Here is a 16411-nt window from a genome sequence, read left to right on the forward strand (position 1 = left end):
CAAACAAAACAAGATTGGCCAGGAGTAGATACTTGTTGAAGCTGAGTAATGAGTATACAGGGCTTATTATAGTGTTCTCTCAACTTCAGTCAAATGTAGAATGTTCCAATATTACAAGTTACATTGCAGCTGGGCACGGTGTCTCATGTCTGTAATCCCAACACTTTGGGAGGCCAAGGCAGGCAGATCACCTGAAGTCAGGAGTTCAAGACCAGCCTGGCCAACATGGCGAAACCCCATCTCTACTAAAAACACACAAATTAGCCAGGCATGGTGGTGGGCACTTGTAATCCCAGCTACCATGGAGGCTGAGGCAGGAGAATCGCTTGAACCTGGGAGGCAGGGGTTGTAGTGAGCCAAGATCGCGCCATTGCACTCTAGCCTGGGCGACGAGAGCGAACCTCCATCTCAAAAAAAAAAAAAAATTACGTAAATTAGTCTAAAAACTATTATAAGAAAAACAGGCCAGGTGCCGTGGCTCGCACCTGTAATCCTGGCACTTCAGGAAGCAGAGGTGATGGGAGGATGGCTTGAGCCTAGGAGTTAAAGACCAGCTTGGGCAACAAAGCGAGATCCTAGTCTCTACATAAACAAACAAACAAACAAACAAAGAAATAAATAATCCAGGCCTGTTGGTGTGTGCCTGTGGTCCCAGCTACCTAGAAGGCTAAGGTGGAAGGATGGCTTGAGCCTGGAAAGCCGAGGCTGCAGTTGTGATTGCACCACTGCACTCCAACTTGGGCAATAGAGCAAGACCCCATCTCGAAAAAAAAAGAAAAACAAGAAAAGAAAAAAAAGAGAGAAAAAAAAGAAAACCATTCTCTCCCTAGATGCAAAACCAAAGGTTCAGGAAAATGAAAGCAAACAGACCAGCTTAATACCATCCTCCTCAGTGAGAAACTACACCCAGGAAGATACCAAATGGAGTTTTTTAAAAGGAGAAAATCAAGAAAGAAGTTTTCTGTGTTAAGAAGTTGGAGCCTATAATGTCTGAGAACTTCTTGGGTACTGCAGGCATCTCCCTCTCCTGTTGACTCTGGTTGAGTCAGTGAAGGAAATAAATCATACCTAAAAGCCTTGCCTCTTCTTCTCCACACACTCGCATGCCTGTTTAGAAGAAATAGTAGACCATGGAAAGGCACAAGCCCTGGGCTGAGAGATGCGAGGGGGCCTGCCGCTTAGATTCTCCTCTGTGCTGGTGGGGTTGCCCAGGAAGGCTGCCCCATGGAGGGTGGGAAATGAAAGGGAGGGAGGAACAGACTCTCAATCCCACACCTGATGAACGCCAGTTTCTTAGAGACTCACTTCGTGGAGTCTTTCTAAAACATTCAACTTCTTAATGGCAACTATTTCCTTTTTTTTTTTTTTCATTCCTATTTCATCAGTTATGTAAGATTTAATGATATTATCACAACAGTAAGTACCAGTTACAATTAACAAACTGGTTTGGGAGCAAGCCTGCAACTCCGCTGGTGGGAGCAGAGCTCACCAGCCCTGTGGGTTCAGTGGACCACGGCAGGGCAGCAGCCTAGACATTTTATTGAGTGAATGGAGAGGTCTAACCCATCTGGCAAGCCAGTTAAGACAGCTTCTGCCATTTGTTGAGATAATGTAAGAAACTGACATGTAATATTGTAAAGCTCTGTAAAAACATTTTAACCTAGCCTACTTGTTTAAAGGAGATGTTAACAATGCATGCTCCCTTGAACCTCTTCATTTTTTGCTTTTAGAACAGGAGAGCTCATTAACACACAGAAAAATTACTAAAGGAAATATTATCAAGCAGTAAGACCTGATATTCTATTAGCAGACAAGAAAGTTCAACTTAAGGCTATCATACCCAAACTCAAATATCCAGTAGTCAATTTAAGTAATTCATGGCTCCTTGGCAAGAGTGTATGGATGATACCTTTTCCTTGTGATAATAAAACCTATCCATTTTCTTACATCACCAGTATCAGCTTTTATACTTTTACTGATAAAGCAGGCAATGAACATACTGAATAGAAATCTTGAGCTCTTAATTAAAAGGAACACACAAAGTTATATCCCAGTCATTTGCTACAGTGATCTAAAACCACTTTATTTACATCTTATTATTAATCACAGGACAAAAACTTTTACATTACCTTTATTTTCAGAACTGGAGCCAGTGTTGCTATCTGGCGCAGGCAACATGTCTTCATAACCCCATGATACTATGTGTTTGCCCCCAAGCAAACAGGAGGGAGATCCAGGCCCCCCTTCCAAAAGCAACAGCCTATATGGGACAGAAAGAAAATCACAAAGACACTGAGACAATCCATTTCAGCAAGAAGTATACCTGTTACCCCAAAGAGTAGAAACCAAAATCTTAAAACTAAGATGTATAATATTTTATAGAAATATTATTCAAAAAAGATATTCACAGTATTTTTATTTTTTATTTTTCTTTTTTTTAGACAGAGTCTCGCTCTGTCACCCAGGCTGGAGTGCAGTGGTGCGATCTCAGCTCACTGCAACCTCTGCCTCCTGGGTTCAAGCAATTCTCCTGCCTCAGCCTCCCGTGTAGATGGGACCACAGGCACCCACCACCATGCCCGGCTAATTTTTGTTTTTTTGTTTTTTTGAGACGGAGTCTTGCTTTGTCACCCAGGCTGGAGTGCAGTAGTGTGATTTTGGCTCACTGCAAGCTCCGCGTCCCAGGTTCATGCCATTCTCCTGCCTCAGCCTCCTGAGTAGCTGGGATTATAGGCACCCGCCACCACGCCTGGCTAGTTTTTTTGTATTTTTAGTAGAGATGGGGTTTTGCCATGTTGGCAGGCTGGTCTTGAACTCTTGACCTTAAGTGATCCTCCCGCCTCGACCTCCCAAAGTGCTGAGATTACAGGCATGAGCCATCACACCCAGCTACAATATTTTTAAATTAAAAAATTACGGAGCTGTGTTTATAAAAATGTTACAATAAAATTATACCTGTGTGTAAAGTACTATTTTATGTGTATTTTTGTGTGTGAGAGAGAGACAGAGTGGGTTATGAATTAGGAAGCATATGTACCAAAACGTTATGAGTAGTTATCTTTGGGTAATGAGATTATGAATGATTTTCACTTTCTTCTTTATACCTTAATATATTATCATCTCAAAATTTACATCAGAATTCATTATAAGCTATTGGATTTTTATTTTTTGAAACAGAGTCTTGCCCTGTCACCCAGGCTGGAGTGCAGTGGTGTGATCTCGGCTCACTGTAACCTCTGCCTCATAGCCTCAAGCAATCCTCCTGCTTCAGCCTCCCTAATAGCTGGGACCACAAGCACGTACCACCACACTCATGAGTTATTGTGTCCCACCAGCTATGGCATTTTTAAAGACATTGAACTAAAAAATAATGAAAAATAACATGCTCTAAAAACTTTCCAAAAAGGAAAGATAAAAAATAAAATTCTTACTTAAGAAGGTAAACATGAGTCTATACTGATTTAAAAATCAATCACTAATTGATAAGAGTTTAGCAATCTACTTAATAAAGGAAGCATTTGGCACAAATCTGCCTAGTTTGGAAGGAGGATAAGGATACAAAATGACAGCTTACCTATATAGCACGTCAGCTACAGGCAGGGACCCTAGATCCGTCTGTTTCTGTAATAGATGGACTGTATGGACGAAAGTTTTCAATGATCCCCTAAAAATAAAAGGAAAGAACAGTAAATCATCAAAATTTAAAGTCAAATAATTTAGGTCATTAATGCTAATTTAATTAACCACATGGAAAAGTTTCAAAATGTGTCTCTCTGCTTCTGCTGGTCAGATGATGTGCTGTACAAAATATACTTGATTATTAACTATCACCATTGGTTCATACACAAAGATACAATGAAAACAACACTATGCCAATTATGAAGGAGTTCTCCTTGCATTTGGAAAAGTAAACAATTTTCCCCTAACATAAAAGTTCAAAACCACAAGGCTCGAGCACAGAGAACTTGTGGCTATTATGCTTGGTTACTCTATCACCAAATCACCCTCTGGAGGATCATAGAGTCTAACAGTATTTCCAGACTTGATTTTCAAATCTTTGCTAAGTTCATTCATTTTGAAAAACAGCTCACTAAACTCCATCACATTAAATATGACCAGAAGGAATATATTCAAATAAATATCACATTAAATATGACCAGAAGGAATATATTCAAATAAATAATGCTTTGTGCTGAGAGATGCTCCTTCTGCATCCCTCTGACTGCACATAGTTGTAATACTTGCAACAGGGCTCACCATTACCAGAATTCCTTGTGGTTTCCAAGACTCAAGGCTCTAGGAAGTCTGTCATATGGTCAGCAAGATCTAAAAGAAGGTGCTTTTAAGATGCACAGACTTACCTGGCCGCAATCCCAGTACAAATCACCACAAGAACACTTCCTGAACTAAATGATCGCCTGTATCAGATGGGCTGACTTCAACTTGCTGCCTTAGTCTCTTACCCAAGGTTTTAATTGCTGGGTATCACATGCCTAAACACCAATAGAAATGGAATACCTAATGCAGAACCAAGTAGGCCTAGAGTCCTCCTCTTAATTGCCCCTCTCGCTATCTCTAGTTTCAGAGAATAAAAATCAAAGAATAGCATTAATAGAAGGCAAGGAGGCAGCAGACAGAGTAGAAAAACAAGTTGGAATCGGGACACATGGGTTCTAAAACCTGGCTCTGCCACTCACCAGTTGCACAATCTCAGTCCCGTCACCTAACTCCTATGGATTTTTGCTTCTTCATCTGCCCAACAGGGACACTTCCCTGGGGAACAGTGAGGTTTAAAATAAAAAAGCAAAACCTTTAACATTTGGAAAGTTTAGAACTATTAACCAACTCCAAGGAATTACTACCTGCCAGATGCAATCAGATTTGTTTTTTTAAAAGAGACAGGGTCTGGCTGGGTGCAGTGACTCACACCTGCAATCCCACAACTTTGGGAGGCTGAGGCAGGAGGATTGCTTGAACCCAGAAGTTCAAGGTTGCAGTGACCTATGATCACACCACTGCACTCCAGCTCGGGCAACAGAATGAGACCATGTCTTTAAAAAAAAAAAAAAAAAAAGAGACAGGGTCTCATTACATTGCCTAGACTGGTCTCGAACTCCTGGCCTCAAGAGATCCTCTTGCTTCAGCCTCCCAAAGTGCTGAAATTATAGACATGAGCCACCATACCCAGCCTTCGATCAGATTTTAAGAGTAAAATGTAAAGTCCTTCCATGGATCACAAGCCCCTATGTGATCTGGGTCCTGCCAACCTCATCTCCTGCCCCTCTCCTTCTACCATCACGTTCCAGAAACCCTGCCCACTGTGCTGTCCCCTCAGCTACCCCAAGCACAAGAAGAATGTCAGTTTTGTCACTCGCCACTCCATTTACGTGGAACTCTCTGCTGCTGGCTGTTTCTCATCATCCAGTGCCAAGTGTTACCTCTTCAGTAAGGCCTTCCCTGGCATCTCCAGCTAATGCTGCTCCCTACCTCCACAGTCATTCTCTATTAAAATATCTCTTTGTCTTTTCATATAGTGAATATTCCTCTCTACAATGATCTTTTACCTATATTTGTTGCTCACGGTCTGCCTCCCTCACTCTTACGTAAACTCTGCAATATTAGGCACGGTCTAACTGCTCTCCACGGTATCCCTACCACCAAGAGAATGCCTTCCATGCAGTAAGTAAGCAATAAGATTTTGCAGAATGACTCACCCTGAGTCCATTCAACCATAAGCTCTGTGAGGTAAGAAACCTAGAATCACTACATCCCTAAGACTGGACAAGATTCCCGCACATCAGAAATGTTCAATAAATGTTAGTTGGTTGAATGAATAAACATCTTCATAATAATTTTGGGGAATGGTTACTCTGTCTTTGAGAGCATCAACCAAAAAATTCAATAATATGCCACTAATAACTTTAGTAAGATGATCTAACACTGAAAAGCACATGACTTCTGAAGTCCAGAACAATGTATTAGCAATAAAATGTAGGAACCATGTTAAAAAAAAAAAAAACACAAGAAGAATAAATAAATAAAAACGTCCATTTCAACATTTCTGCTGAATGAAATTTAGAATCTCAAGTACAGGAAGTAATTTCAATAACTATCTTTGGTATAGACTGAATTTGGGTACATAATAAAAATGTGAGTTTTATGAACCAACGATTAATAACTTAAACTGTTTGAAACTAAAGAGTTGATAATTATTCCTAACATCCTAAATCTGTCTAAAGATAGTACTGTCTAAAAGCAAATTTTCTCAAATGGAATTTTCACATTGATAACAGATCTCGGACTTGAAATTGTCTCTGCATATGCAGAAAATAAATCAATCCAATATAAAGTCTTTACAAGGAAACTTATTTCAGTACCACACAATGACTTAAATTAAGCACATGTCAGGATTCACAAACCACAGTTTCGGGGGATCTAAAACTAGGCTATGACAGCTTGCTCAGAGCAAAGAAACTTACAATAAATACTGGTGCCATTTTGCCTTAAAAAAAGCCCTTGAGATTCAATCATTTGAAGGTCTACTTTGAAACTATAAAGAGAAAAACAGGGGAAGAAGACTTATAACTAAGAACTTCATAATTATTCAAGAAAAATTCTCCCACAAATGTTTGGCTAAAAGAAAGAAGATCCCAACCAAGGAAAAAATTCTATGGAAGACAGACAGAATAGTGACACTAATCTGTCAGGCTGTGGTCCTAACTGTTCTCTAGGCAATTAGTCTAGAGGAAAACAAAGGTAGTGAAACTTCTTTCTCACAAACAGATGCCAGTGATCATATGGGTCACTGGGTAGAAGAATGTATATTCCTAGAAAAGCAACTCCAGGCCTGGCGGGGTGGCTCATGCCTGTAATCCCGCCAAGGCCAGCAGACTGCTTAAGCTTAGGAGTTTGAGAGCAGCCTGGGCAACAAAGGGAAATCCTGTCTCTACCAAAGATACACAAAATTAGCCAGCCATGGTGGCAGGTGCCTGTAGTCCCAGCTACTCGGGAGGCTGAGGTGGGAGGATCACTTGAGCCAGGGAGGCAGAAGTTACAGTGAGCTCAGATCATATCACTGTACTTCAGCCTAGTCTTTGAGAACAACACTCCATCTCAAAAAAAAATAAAAAAAGAGAATAGGCCAGGCACAGTGGCTCATGCCTGTATCCCAGTACTTTCGGAGGCTGAGGTGGGCGGATCACCTCAGGTCAGAAATTTGAGACCAGTCTGGCCAACATGATGAAACCCCATCTCTACTAAAAATACAAAAAATTTAGTTGGGCACCTGTAATCCCAGCTACTCGGGAGGCTGAGGCAGGAGAATCACTTGAATCCGGAAGTTGGAAGTTGCAGTGAGCCAAGATCATGCCACTGCACTCCAGCCTGGGTGACAGAGTGAGACTGTCTCAAAAAAAAGAGAAGAGAAGAGAAGAGAAGAGAAGAGAAGAGAAGAGAAGAGAAGAGAACAGAACAGAACAGAAAAGAAAAGGAAAAAGAAAAAGAGAAAAGCAAAAAGAAAAGCAACTCTAAGCATATTTCCTATTGACAGTGGGCTTGCACATGAAGAACAGCATACTACTTTTTTTTTTTTTTTTAAAAGACAGAGTCTTGGTCTGTCGCCCAGGTTAGGGTGCAGTGGTGCCAACTTGGCTCATTGCAACCTCCACTTCCTGGGTTTAAACGATTCTCCTGCCTCAGCCTCCAGGTAGCTGGGATTACAGGCGCCCACCACAGCGCCCGGCTAATTTTTGTATTTTTAGTAGAGACAGAGTTTCACCATGTTGGCCAGGGCAGTCTAGAACTCCTAACCTCAAGTGATCTGCTCACCTCAGCCTCCCAAAGTGCTAGGATTACAAGCGTGAGCCACCACGTCCGGCCATATGTACTACTATTAAATCTGGATATATACTGAGAAATCTTCCAATTAAAGTGATCAAAACAAGTATTAGGTCCAAAAATATAATTTGTGACCAATTTTGTGATGGAATCCAGGTGAATAATAGCTCACTAACTTGCTGATGTACTTCTTATAGACAAGCATGAAAATTAATACCTCTATAAATTTTTGACCATCCTCCTAGGAGAAGCAGACATAACATCCTCTGCTAACTACCTGATGTAAAACACTAACCGTCTAAGGGACGATTAGATATGTCAAGGGTTGATTCTCCCTTTTCTGCTGTTTAAGCTGTTATCATGGTATACCAGAAATGGAAAACGTGAACTTGGGTTCCAGCTCAGGCACCTGGTGCCAAGTTTGGCAAAAGCATCTCATGCACTGTCAAGGCGGTGAAATTCAATACTGAAAACAAAGAAGGACTTCTAAATGTTAAGACTTCTGTCAAATATACTTGGCCTCTTCTTCATTCACCCAAACCAGGTGGCAGTAGTCACAGGGTCACCAAATGATACATTCGATTTTCCTTACCTGGCACAAGCCAAAGCCACCAGGGCAGCAGCAGCATTTTCTTTTTGCTTATGTGGGATGTGTCGGCCTGTGTCAGAAGTCTCCTCTAGCCAAGAGCACAGCAAAGTTTCAATTCCATTGAGACAGTCAGCAGGCTCCTTGGTCAAGCTCAAAGGCTGGCAGTCACGAAGGCAGTTCAATAGCACCTCAGCAGTTATGTTACAGAGAGAGGGGTCTGTTCTACTCTGGGACTGAATAAGGGGGAAGACCAGTAGGAGCCCCATCCTTGATGTGAAGGGCGCTTGCTCAGGTTGCTGCAACAAGCCCTGGCGTTTGAGCAGGGCCAAAGTTTCCTCATCACCTGAACTTTCCCTTTCATGCTGTTCTTCTAAGGCCAGCTGGCGCTGGGCATTCCACAGTCCTCGCAAGGCATTCAGGCGGTATTCCAGCAGCCGGGCATAGGCATTGCTCTGATTCCCACAAACAGAGCGCAAACGTTCTGCTAATTCCGACGGGTTCTTGGTCTCAAAGGTTAAAATCTAAGGAAAAAGACAATGGAGAAGTGGGTAAATATTACTTTCACCAAAGTCATCTAAGGAAGAATATATGCTTAACGATATCCCAAAATAGTCCACGCCAAAAATTATTTTAATTACAATCAAATGGAAAACATGTACTGTAAAGCCATTTATTTGCTGATGGAGTTGTTCCCCCTTTGGCTTTTCTGTTAATGCTTCTGTGAAAACTGGGATTAGACCTAATTGAAAGAGCCCAAATCATAAAAGAATATAGTTAAGTGTGAAAGTCAGAAATTAACTCCCTAATTTATTTTAGAAAATTGAAGCATAAAGCCAGGCGTGGTGGCTCACGCCTGTAATCCCAACACTTTGGGAGGCTGAGGTGGGTAGATAGCTTGAGCCCAGCAGTTGGAAAGTAGCCTGGGCAACATGGTGCCTGTCTCTACCAAAAACACAAAAAACAGCCAGACTTGGTGGTATGCACCTGTCGTTGAGGCTACTTGAGAGACTAAGGTGGGAGGTTTGCTAAAACCCAGGAAGTAGAGGCTGCAGTGAGTCATGATGGTGCCACTGCACTACAGCCTGGGTGACAGAGTGAGACCCTGTCTCAAAAAATACTACTACAAAATAAAGAAAGAAAATTGAAGCGTAAACCTTTAGTAAATGATCTTGAATTATAAATGTTAAGTTTCTAGGCCGGGCACAGTGGCTTAAGCTTGTAATCCCAGCACTTTGGGAGGCTGAGACAGGCAGATCACAAGGTCAGGAGTTCGAGGCTAGTCTGGCCCACATGGTGAAACCCCATCTCTACTAAAAATACAAAAAAAATTAACCAGGCGTGGTGGTGCATGCCTGTAGTCCCAGCTCCTCAGGAGCCTGAGGCAGAAGAATCACTTGAACCCGGGAGGTGGAGGTTGCAGTACACCAAGATTGTGCCACTGTACTCCAGCCTGGGTGACAGAGTGAGACTCTGTCTCAAAAAAAAAAAAAAAAAAGTTAAAGTTTCTAACTCCTATTACCAGGTAGAGTACTAGTAAAAATGGAATCAAGTTTTATCTCTGTTCTTCAAAACCTAATATATATATATATATTTATATATATTTAATAAGTGATGGATTATTCATGGTTCTTTGGTTTTGAAGCATACCCCATTCTTTTTTTTTAAGATGGAGTCTTGCTCTGTCATCCAGGCAGGAGTGCAGTGGCCGATCTTAGCTCACTGCAACCTCTACCTCCCAGGTTCAAGCAATTCTGCCTCAGCCTCCCTAGTAGCTGGGATTACAAGGGTGTGCCACGACACCCAGCTAATTTTTGTATTTTTAGTAGAGAAGAGGTTTCACCATGTTAGCCAGGCTGGTCTCGAACTCCTGATCTCAGGTGATCCGCCCACCTTGGTCTCCCAAAGTGCTGGGATTACAGGCCTGAGCCACCATGCCTGGCCTCATACCCCATTCTTAATAGTGTTAACCCATTATTTTAATGTATGACATGGTATAGTTTTATCCAATTCATATTAGATTGCTTTCTTGCCAAAACATACAACTATCAGGAGACCTCCATTTTCAGCAGCTGGGGATAATAAAACCATTATATCTCTGTCAACTAAGAAAGGAACCAGCTCTCAAGATCAAACTAAATCTCAAGAATCAAACTAAGTTTACAATGCAAAGAGTTTATGCACATAAATTTGACTAAATCAAAATGAACAGACTACTGTAATCAACAAAGGAGGGCACTCTAGGAGCAAGCACACTGAAACAGATTATCAGACAAAAGAGGTGCCTGGTTCACTGTAGACCAGAAAGTCAAGGTGGGAAGAGGCCTGGAACAAAAGCAAAGAAAATTCTGCCAGGTCTTTGGCACTGACATTAAGAAAGGTCATAGCGCAATTTATTTCCCTTACAAACTGGAAAAATACTTTCTTCTATCTCAAATTTTGCCTTTAGAAACTTATTAATATTTTAGCCCAATAAAATAACGAGAATTTCCAAAGCAATGCAAACACTGTAACTGCCTTGCTTAGCTACATATGCAAATGACTGAATTGAAATGAAAAAAAGTTCACAATTTAAAAACAACACAAAAGCAAAACGAAAGGAGCAAGAAGCTAAAGAAAAACAAAGATAAGCTGAATTAGAAGCTGCTCAATTAGCAAAGGAGAAAGAACTGATAATTAGACAACAAGTATTATTGGCAAAGAAAGAAAAAGACATCCAAAAAAGAAGAAAAAAAAAAACATTACAAAGGAATGGCAAGCTAGGTGGGTGACATACACCTATACTCCCAGCTACTTGGGAGGCTGAGGCAGAAGGACTGCTTGAGCCAAGGAGTTTGAGGCTGTAGTGGCTATGATCATGCCTGTGAACAGCCACTGCACTCCAGCCTGAGCAACATAGTAAGACCTCATCTGCTTAAAAAAAAAAAAAAAGAAAGAAAGAAAAAGAAAAGGAAAAAGAAAGAAAGGCAAAAACCTGGAAACTCATCTAAGATCTGGAATCACTTTTCCAACAATGAGGCAGGGTAGGTTAAAATGATAGAAGGCCAGGTGATGGCTCATGCCTGTAATCCTAGAACTTTGGGAGGTCAAGGTGGAAGGACTGCCTGAGGCCAGGAGTTCAAGGCTGCAGTGAGTTATGATGGCACCAGTGCACTCCAACCTGGGTGACCGGGGTGGGGGAGACCCTGTCTCAAAAAAGAAAAAAAAAGAAATGATGGAATAAGTAGAAAAACTTTGTAATCAGCTTGAACTAAAAAGCTTATAGTACTTGAATGAAATACATCATCTACAAAAGAAGTAGGAATGGTTGCTCTGGAAAAACAGAAGAAATGAATGAACAAATTACAAAAGAGAAACAGGAAGCTGGGGCTCATATGTGATAAGCATCTAAGAATGCAGCGAAATACTGCCAGAGGTGGAAGTGACAACAACAACTGGTAAGAAGACATCTGCAGCTACAAGTTAAGGCTATGAATCTCTTCCCTGCTGGAATGAATTCAAGATGGGAAGTTGGGAAGTTATTGCTAATTACATCAACATACATTCTTCTACTGATGTCAAGACAACCACCAAAGGTGTTACTGGCAAAGCAAAGAGCCTCCAAAAATTGGACCCTCATCAAAAAGATGACAAACAAAAAAGGTTTTTGATAAACTTTAAAAAGAACATTGCCTCAAGCAGACAATGAAACACCTTCAGAATGATTTTAAGGTTCATGCACCCACTTCACCCCTTGGACAATGAACAGAAGCTTTTTGAACAAGTGTTGAAAACATACCCAGTCAACACACCTGAAAGATGAGAGAAAATAGCACAAGCAGTACCTGGCAGGACAAAGAAAGGCTGCATGAAAAGATGCAACGAACTTGTCAAGATGGTAAAAGCAAAGAAAGCTGCTCAAGAGCAAGTGTTGGCCGGGCACGGTGGCTCACGCCTGTTATCCCAGCACTTAGGGAGGACGAGGTGGGAGGATCACTTGAGGCCAGGAGTTCAAGACCAGCCTAGTAGCGAGACCTTGTCTCTAAAAATAAATAAAATTAAATAAAATTAAATAAATAAAAAGAGCAAGTGTTGAATGCAGGCAGAGTTAAGAAATGACTTAATCTTTATTGGGTGTGTACTTTTATAATAAAACTGAAAATACTGTGAAAACAAACAAAACAACAAATTCCAATTTAAAAAATTAACTATAAGTATCTCAGTTAACTAATATGAAAAATGTTCATAGTTTTAAAAAAATTCAGTGCCAGCTTATCAGATCTGATGTAATATCAGGATGCCGTAAAATTTCAACCAACAACTTAGCAAAGAAAGAAACTATTGATAAACATAACTACTTCAATTAATCTAATGGCATTTTGTTGAGAGAAAGAAGCCAACTTCCATGGTTATGTTCTGTATGATTTCATTTCTATGACATTCTGGAAAAAAGAAAACTATGGTAAAGGAGAATAGATCAATGGTTACCAGGGTTTAGGGGTAAGGGTAGGGTCTGACTACACAGGAATAGTATGAGGGAGTTTTTTTGGGGAGGTTGAAGGAATTGTTCCCAGTTGTGGTAGTGGTTACATGAATTAACAACGTGTTAAAATTCATAGAACTACACACCTCCCGAAAAAGGCCAGTTTGACTGTATGATAATTTTAAAGATTAAATAAAAGGAAAAAAAATTCCAACCGGACTATAGTTGTATTCAACTAGATATCATTGGGTAAAGATATACTGAAAATAATATTATTAAAAATAAAAATTAGAGATTTTTTTTTTTTTGAGACGGAGTCTTGCTCTGTCACCCAGGCTGGAGTGCAGTGGCGCGATCTTGGCTCACTACAAGCTCCGCCTCCTGGGTTCACGCCATTCTCCTGCCTCAGCCTCCTGAGTAGCTGGGACTACAGGCGCCCGCTACCACGCCCGGCTAATTTTTTTTGTATTTTTAGTAGAGACTGGGTTTCACCGTGTTAGCCAGGATGGTCTTGATCTCCTGACCTTGTGATCCGCCCGTCTCGGCCTCCCAAAGTGCTGGGATTACAGGCTTGAGCCACCGCGCCCGGCCAAATTAGAGATTTTTTTTACTGAGGTGCTTGCCTGCCTTCCTCCCTTCCTCCCTTCCTCCCTTCCTTCCTTCTTTCTTTTCTTTCTTTCTTTCTTTTTCTTTTTTTTTTTTTTTTTTTTTTTTTTGATGGGGTCTCACTCACCCAGGCTGAAGTGCAGTGGTGCAATCTTAGCTCACTGGAGCCTCAACCTTCCCAGGCTCAGGTGGTCAATTGTCCCACCTCCGCCTCCTGAGTAGCTGGGACTAGAGGCACGTGCCACTATGCAGCTAATTTTTGTATTTTTTGTAGAGATGGAGGTCTCCTTACGTTGCCCAGGCTAGTCTCGAGCTCCAGAGCTCAAGCAATCTGCCTGCCTCAGCCTCCCAAAGTGCTAAGAGTATAGGCGTGAGCCACTGCGCTCAGCCACTTACTTAGTTTTCAATACAACCACATCAAACAAATAATGATTGATTAAATGTCCTTCACCATCAAGTAATATAAAACTGTATTTCCCTACCGTTTTATTTAGATTCACCAAACACATTATTACCTTTCTGATTATTTTTCAGATGGCAGTAGATAAAATAACTCAAGTTCCTTTAAAAATGATCACATTTCAAGGGCAACCACCTGCCTTGAAGCTGCTATCAAACTCAAGAAAGTCATATTGCCTATTTTCATTTTTTTAGTGCTATTCCCCCCAAAAATCAGTAACCAGCCTCCACTATTACAATCAATAAAGATTACTGAAATATTTTTCAATGATGTGGAAAACTGTAAAATTTTAAATTTCATCATCTGCCCAGTCATAAACATCTAAACAAATAATAAAGTTGTTGGCACTTTAAAAAAGCTTTTCAGGCCGGGCGCGGTGGCTCAAGCCTGTAATCCCAGCACTTTGGGAGGCCAAGACGGGTGGATCACGAGGTCAGGAGATTGAGATCATCCTGGCTAACATGGTGAAACCCCGTCTCTACTAAGAAATACAAAAAACTAGCCGGGCGAGGTGGTGGGTGCCTGTAGTCCCAGCTACTCGGGAGGCTGAGGCCGGAGAATGGCGTGAACCCGGGAGGCGGAGCTTGCAGTGAGCTGAGATCCGGCCACTGCACTCCTGCCTGGGAGACAGAGCGAGACTCCGTCTCAAAAAAAAAAAAAAAAAAAAAAAAAAAAAAAAAAAAAAAAAAGCTTTTCAGTATTGTTATTTCTTCTACCCAAAACAACTCTTTTATATAAAATACCTACCTATGTACTCAACATACATTTTTATTTGTGGTACACCGATCATCTACTTACGAATCAACTACTAGAAAAATTCAATAGTCTTTTATTAAACTCAAATGATGAACAACTCAGTAACATAAAACAGGGCTTTTTATTATTAAACATGAGTACTTCTGAAATATGACATTTCATGGTACATAAAATGATGTGTATGACAGAAGCTCTACCTCCAAATATTAACTTAATATAGCTTAGAAAAATGACATAATGTACTCTGCATTTTTCTGACCATTCTATTTTTACAAGTACTCCAGTTATATTTAGCATTCGATTTGAAAGACAAGTACACTGAAAGAATTTGAGTTATAATATAATTAACCAAATATTATATAACTTACACACTTAAATGACTGTTGTGTTTATTGATCTGGCAGTATCTAAAACACACTATGCTTTCAGGAATCCATTAGGCTACTCAGCATTATCCATTTCAGTGGCCCCTTATGACAACTCAGAACTGTTTGCTATGCTGCTGCTTTTTTAGAATTCCAAAGTTTGAAGGTCATGGCCTAAAATCATTTTATAAAGACATCATACCTTTGGGTTTTTGTAAGTCAGCTATGGCACATCTATTCTGGTACTTATGAATATTAAATGATTTGTGTCAGATCCTCAGATAAAACCACTGCTCTTGACCAAAATGTCATCAAATTTAATATTTTTTTCTTTAAAAAAGTAGAAAGCTATGTAAGGAAAAGGGAATATCCCTGTTGGCCTTAATCAGAAGGGTTACTAACTGTACTTTGGTGATAATGCTAACGTTACCCTAATTAAGGGAGTGACTGCCAAAGTAACTCACAGCCTTAATGTATTTTTTTTAATCACACATAACATATGTGTTTTGTTGCAGTTTTTTTTTTTTTCTTTTGAGACAGGCTGACTCCAGCAGCCTTGCTCTATCACCCAGGCTGCTGGAGTGCAGTAGAACTATCATGGCTCACTGCAGGCTGAGCCTCTTGAGTAGCTGGAACCACAGGCCTGCACCACCACACTCGGCTAATTTTTTCGTATAGACAGGGTCTCGCTATGTTGCCCAGGCTAGTCTCAAACTCCTGGGCTCAAGCAATTCTCCTGCCTCAGCCTCCCAAAGTGATGGGATTGCAGGCATGAGCCACTGCACCTGGCCAACATAAGTGTTTTTAAACTAAGACAACAGTCATTCTGGAAAATCTAATTGAATGTGGGTAAAATATTCTTTGTTGGCCAAATCTGGCTTTGAACAAGACTACAATATTTGATAGAACACAGTGGTCAGGCCAGGTGTGATGGCTCATGCCTGTAATCCCAACACTTTGGGAGGTTCAGGTGGGAGGATCACTTGAGGCCAGGAGTTTGAGACCAGCCTAAGCAACATGGCAAGACAGTCTCTACAAAATAAAAAATAATTAGCTGGGTGTGGTGGCATGCACCTATAGTCCCAGCTACCTAAAAGGCTGAGGCAGGAGGATTGCTTGAGCCTAGGAGTTCAAAGCTGCAGTGAGCTATGATTGCAACACTGCATTCCAACCTGAGTGAGAGTAGACCCTGTCTCTTAAAAAAAAAACAAAACAGAGGATCGATCAGATCATTTTAGCCAATTTACTATTTCTATTTTTTTTCTGAGAAAATACTGGACAACACATACCAGCCAGCCTGGATGTGAAATGTAAAATGCCAACCTGCATTTCAAGTAAGT

General features: G+C 40.8%; 1 protein-coding gene across 8 annotated transcripts in view; it reads right to left on the bottom strand.

Annotated features, from left to right (window-relative positions):
* The window catches only part of HECTD4 (HECT domain E3 ubiquitin protein ligase 4), a 224645-nt gene that overhangs the window by 150300 nt on the left and 57934 nt on the right, over positions 1-16411 (bottom strand). For all 8 annotated transcript variants that reach the window (XM_050749617.1, XM_050749618.1, XM_050749625.1 and 5 more), the window contains exons 2-4: positions 8429-8946; positions 3575-3664; positions 2130-2260 (exon numbers count right to left, since the gene is read on the bottom strand). In XM_050749617.1, coding sequence (XP_050605574.1) covers positions 2130-2260; positions 3575-3664; positions 8429-8946 — 739 coding nt within the window. The remainder of the gene's footprint in view (positions 1-2129; positions 2261-3574; positions 3665-8428; positions 8947-16411) is intronic.

This window comes from Macaca thibetana, chromosome 11, assembly GCF_024542745.1.
Source record: "Macaca thibetana thibetana isolate TM-01 chromosome 11, ASM2454274v1, whole genome shotgun sequence".
Lineage (NCBI taxonomy): Eukaryota > Metazoa > Chordata > Mammalia > Primates > Cercopithecidae > Macaca > Macaca thibetana.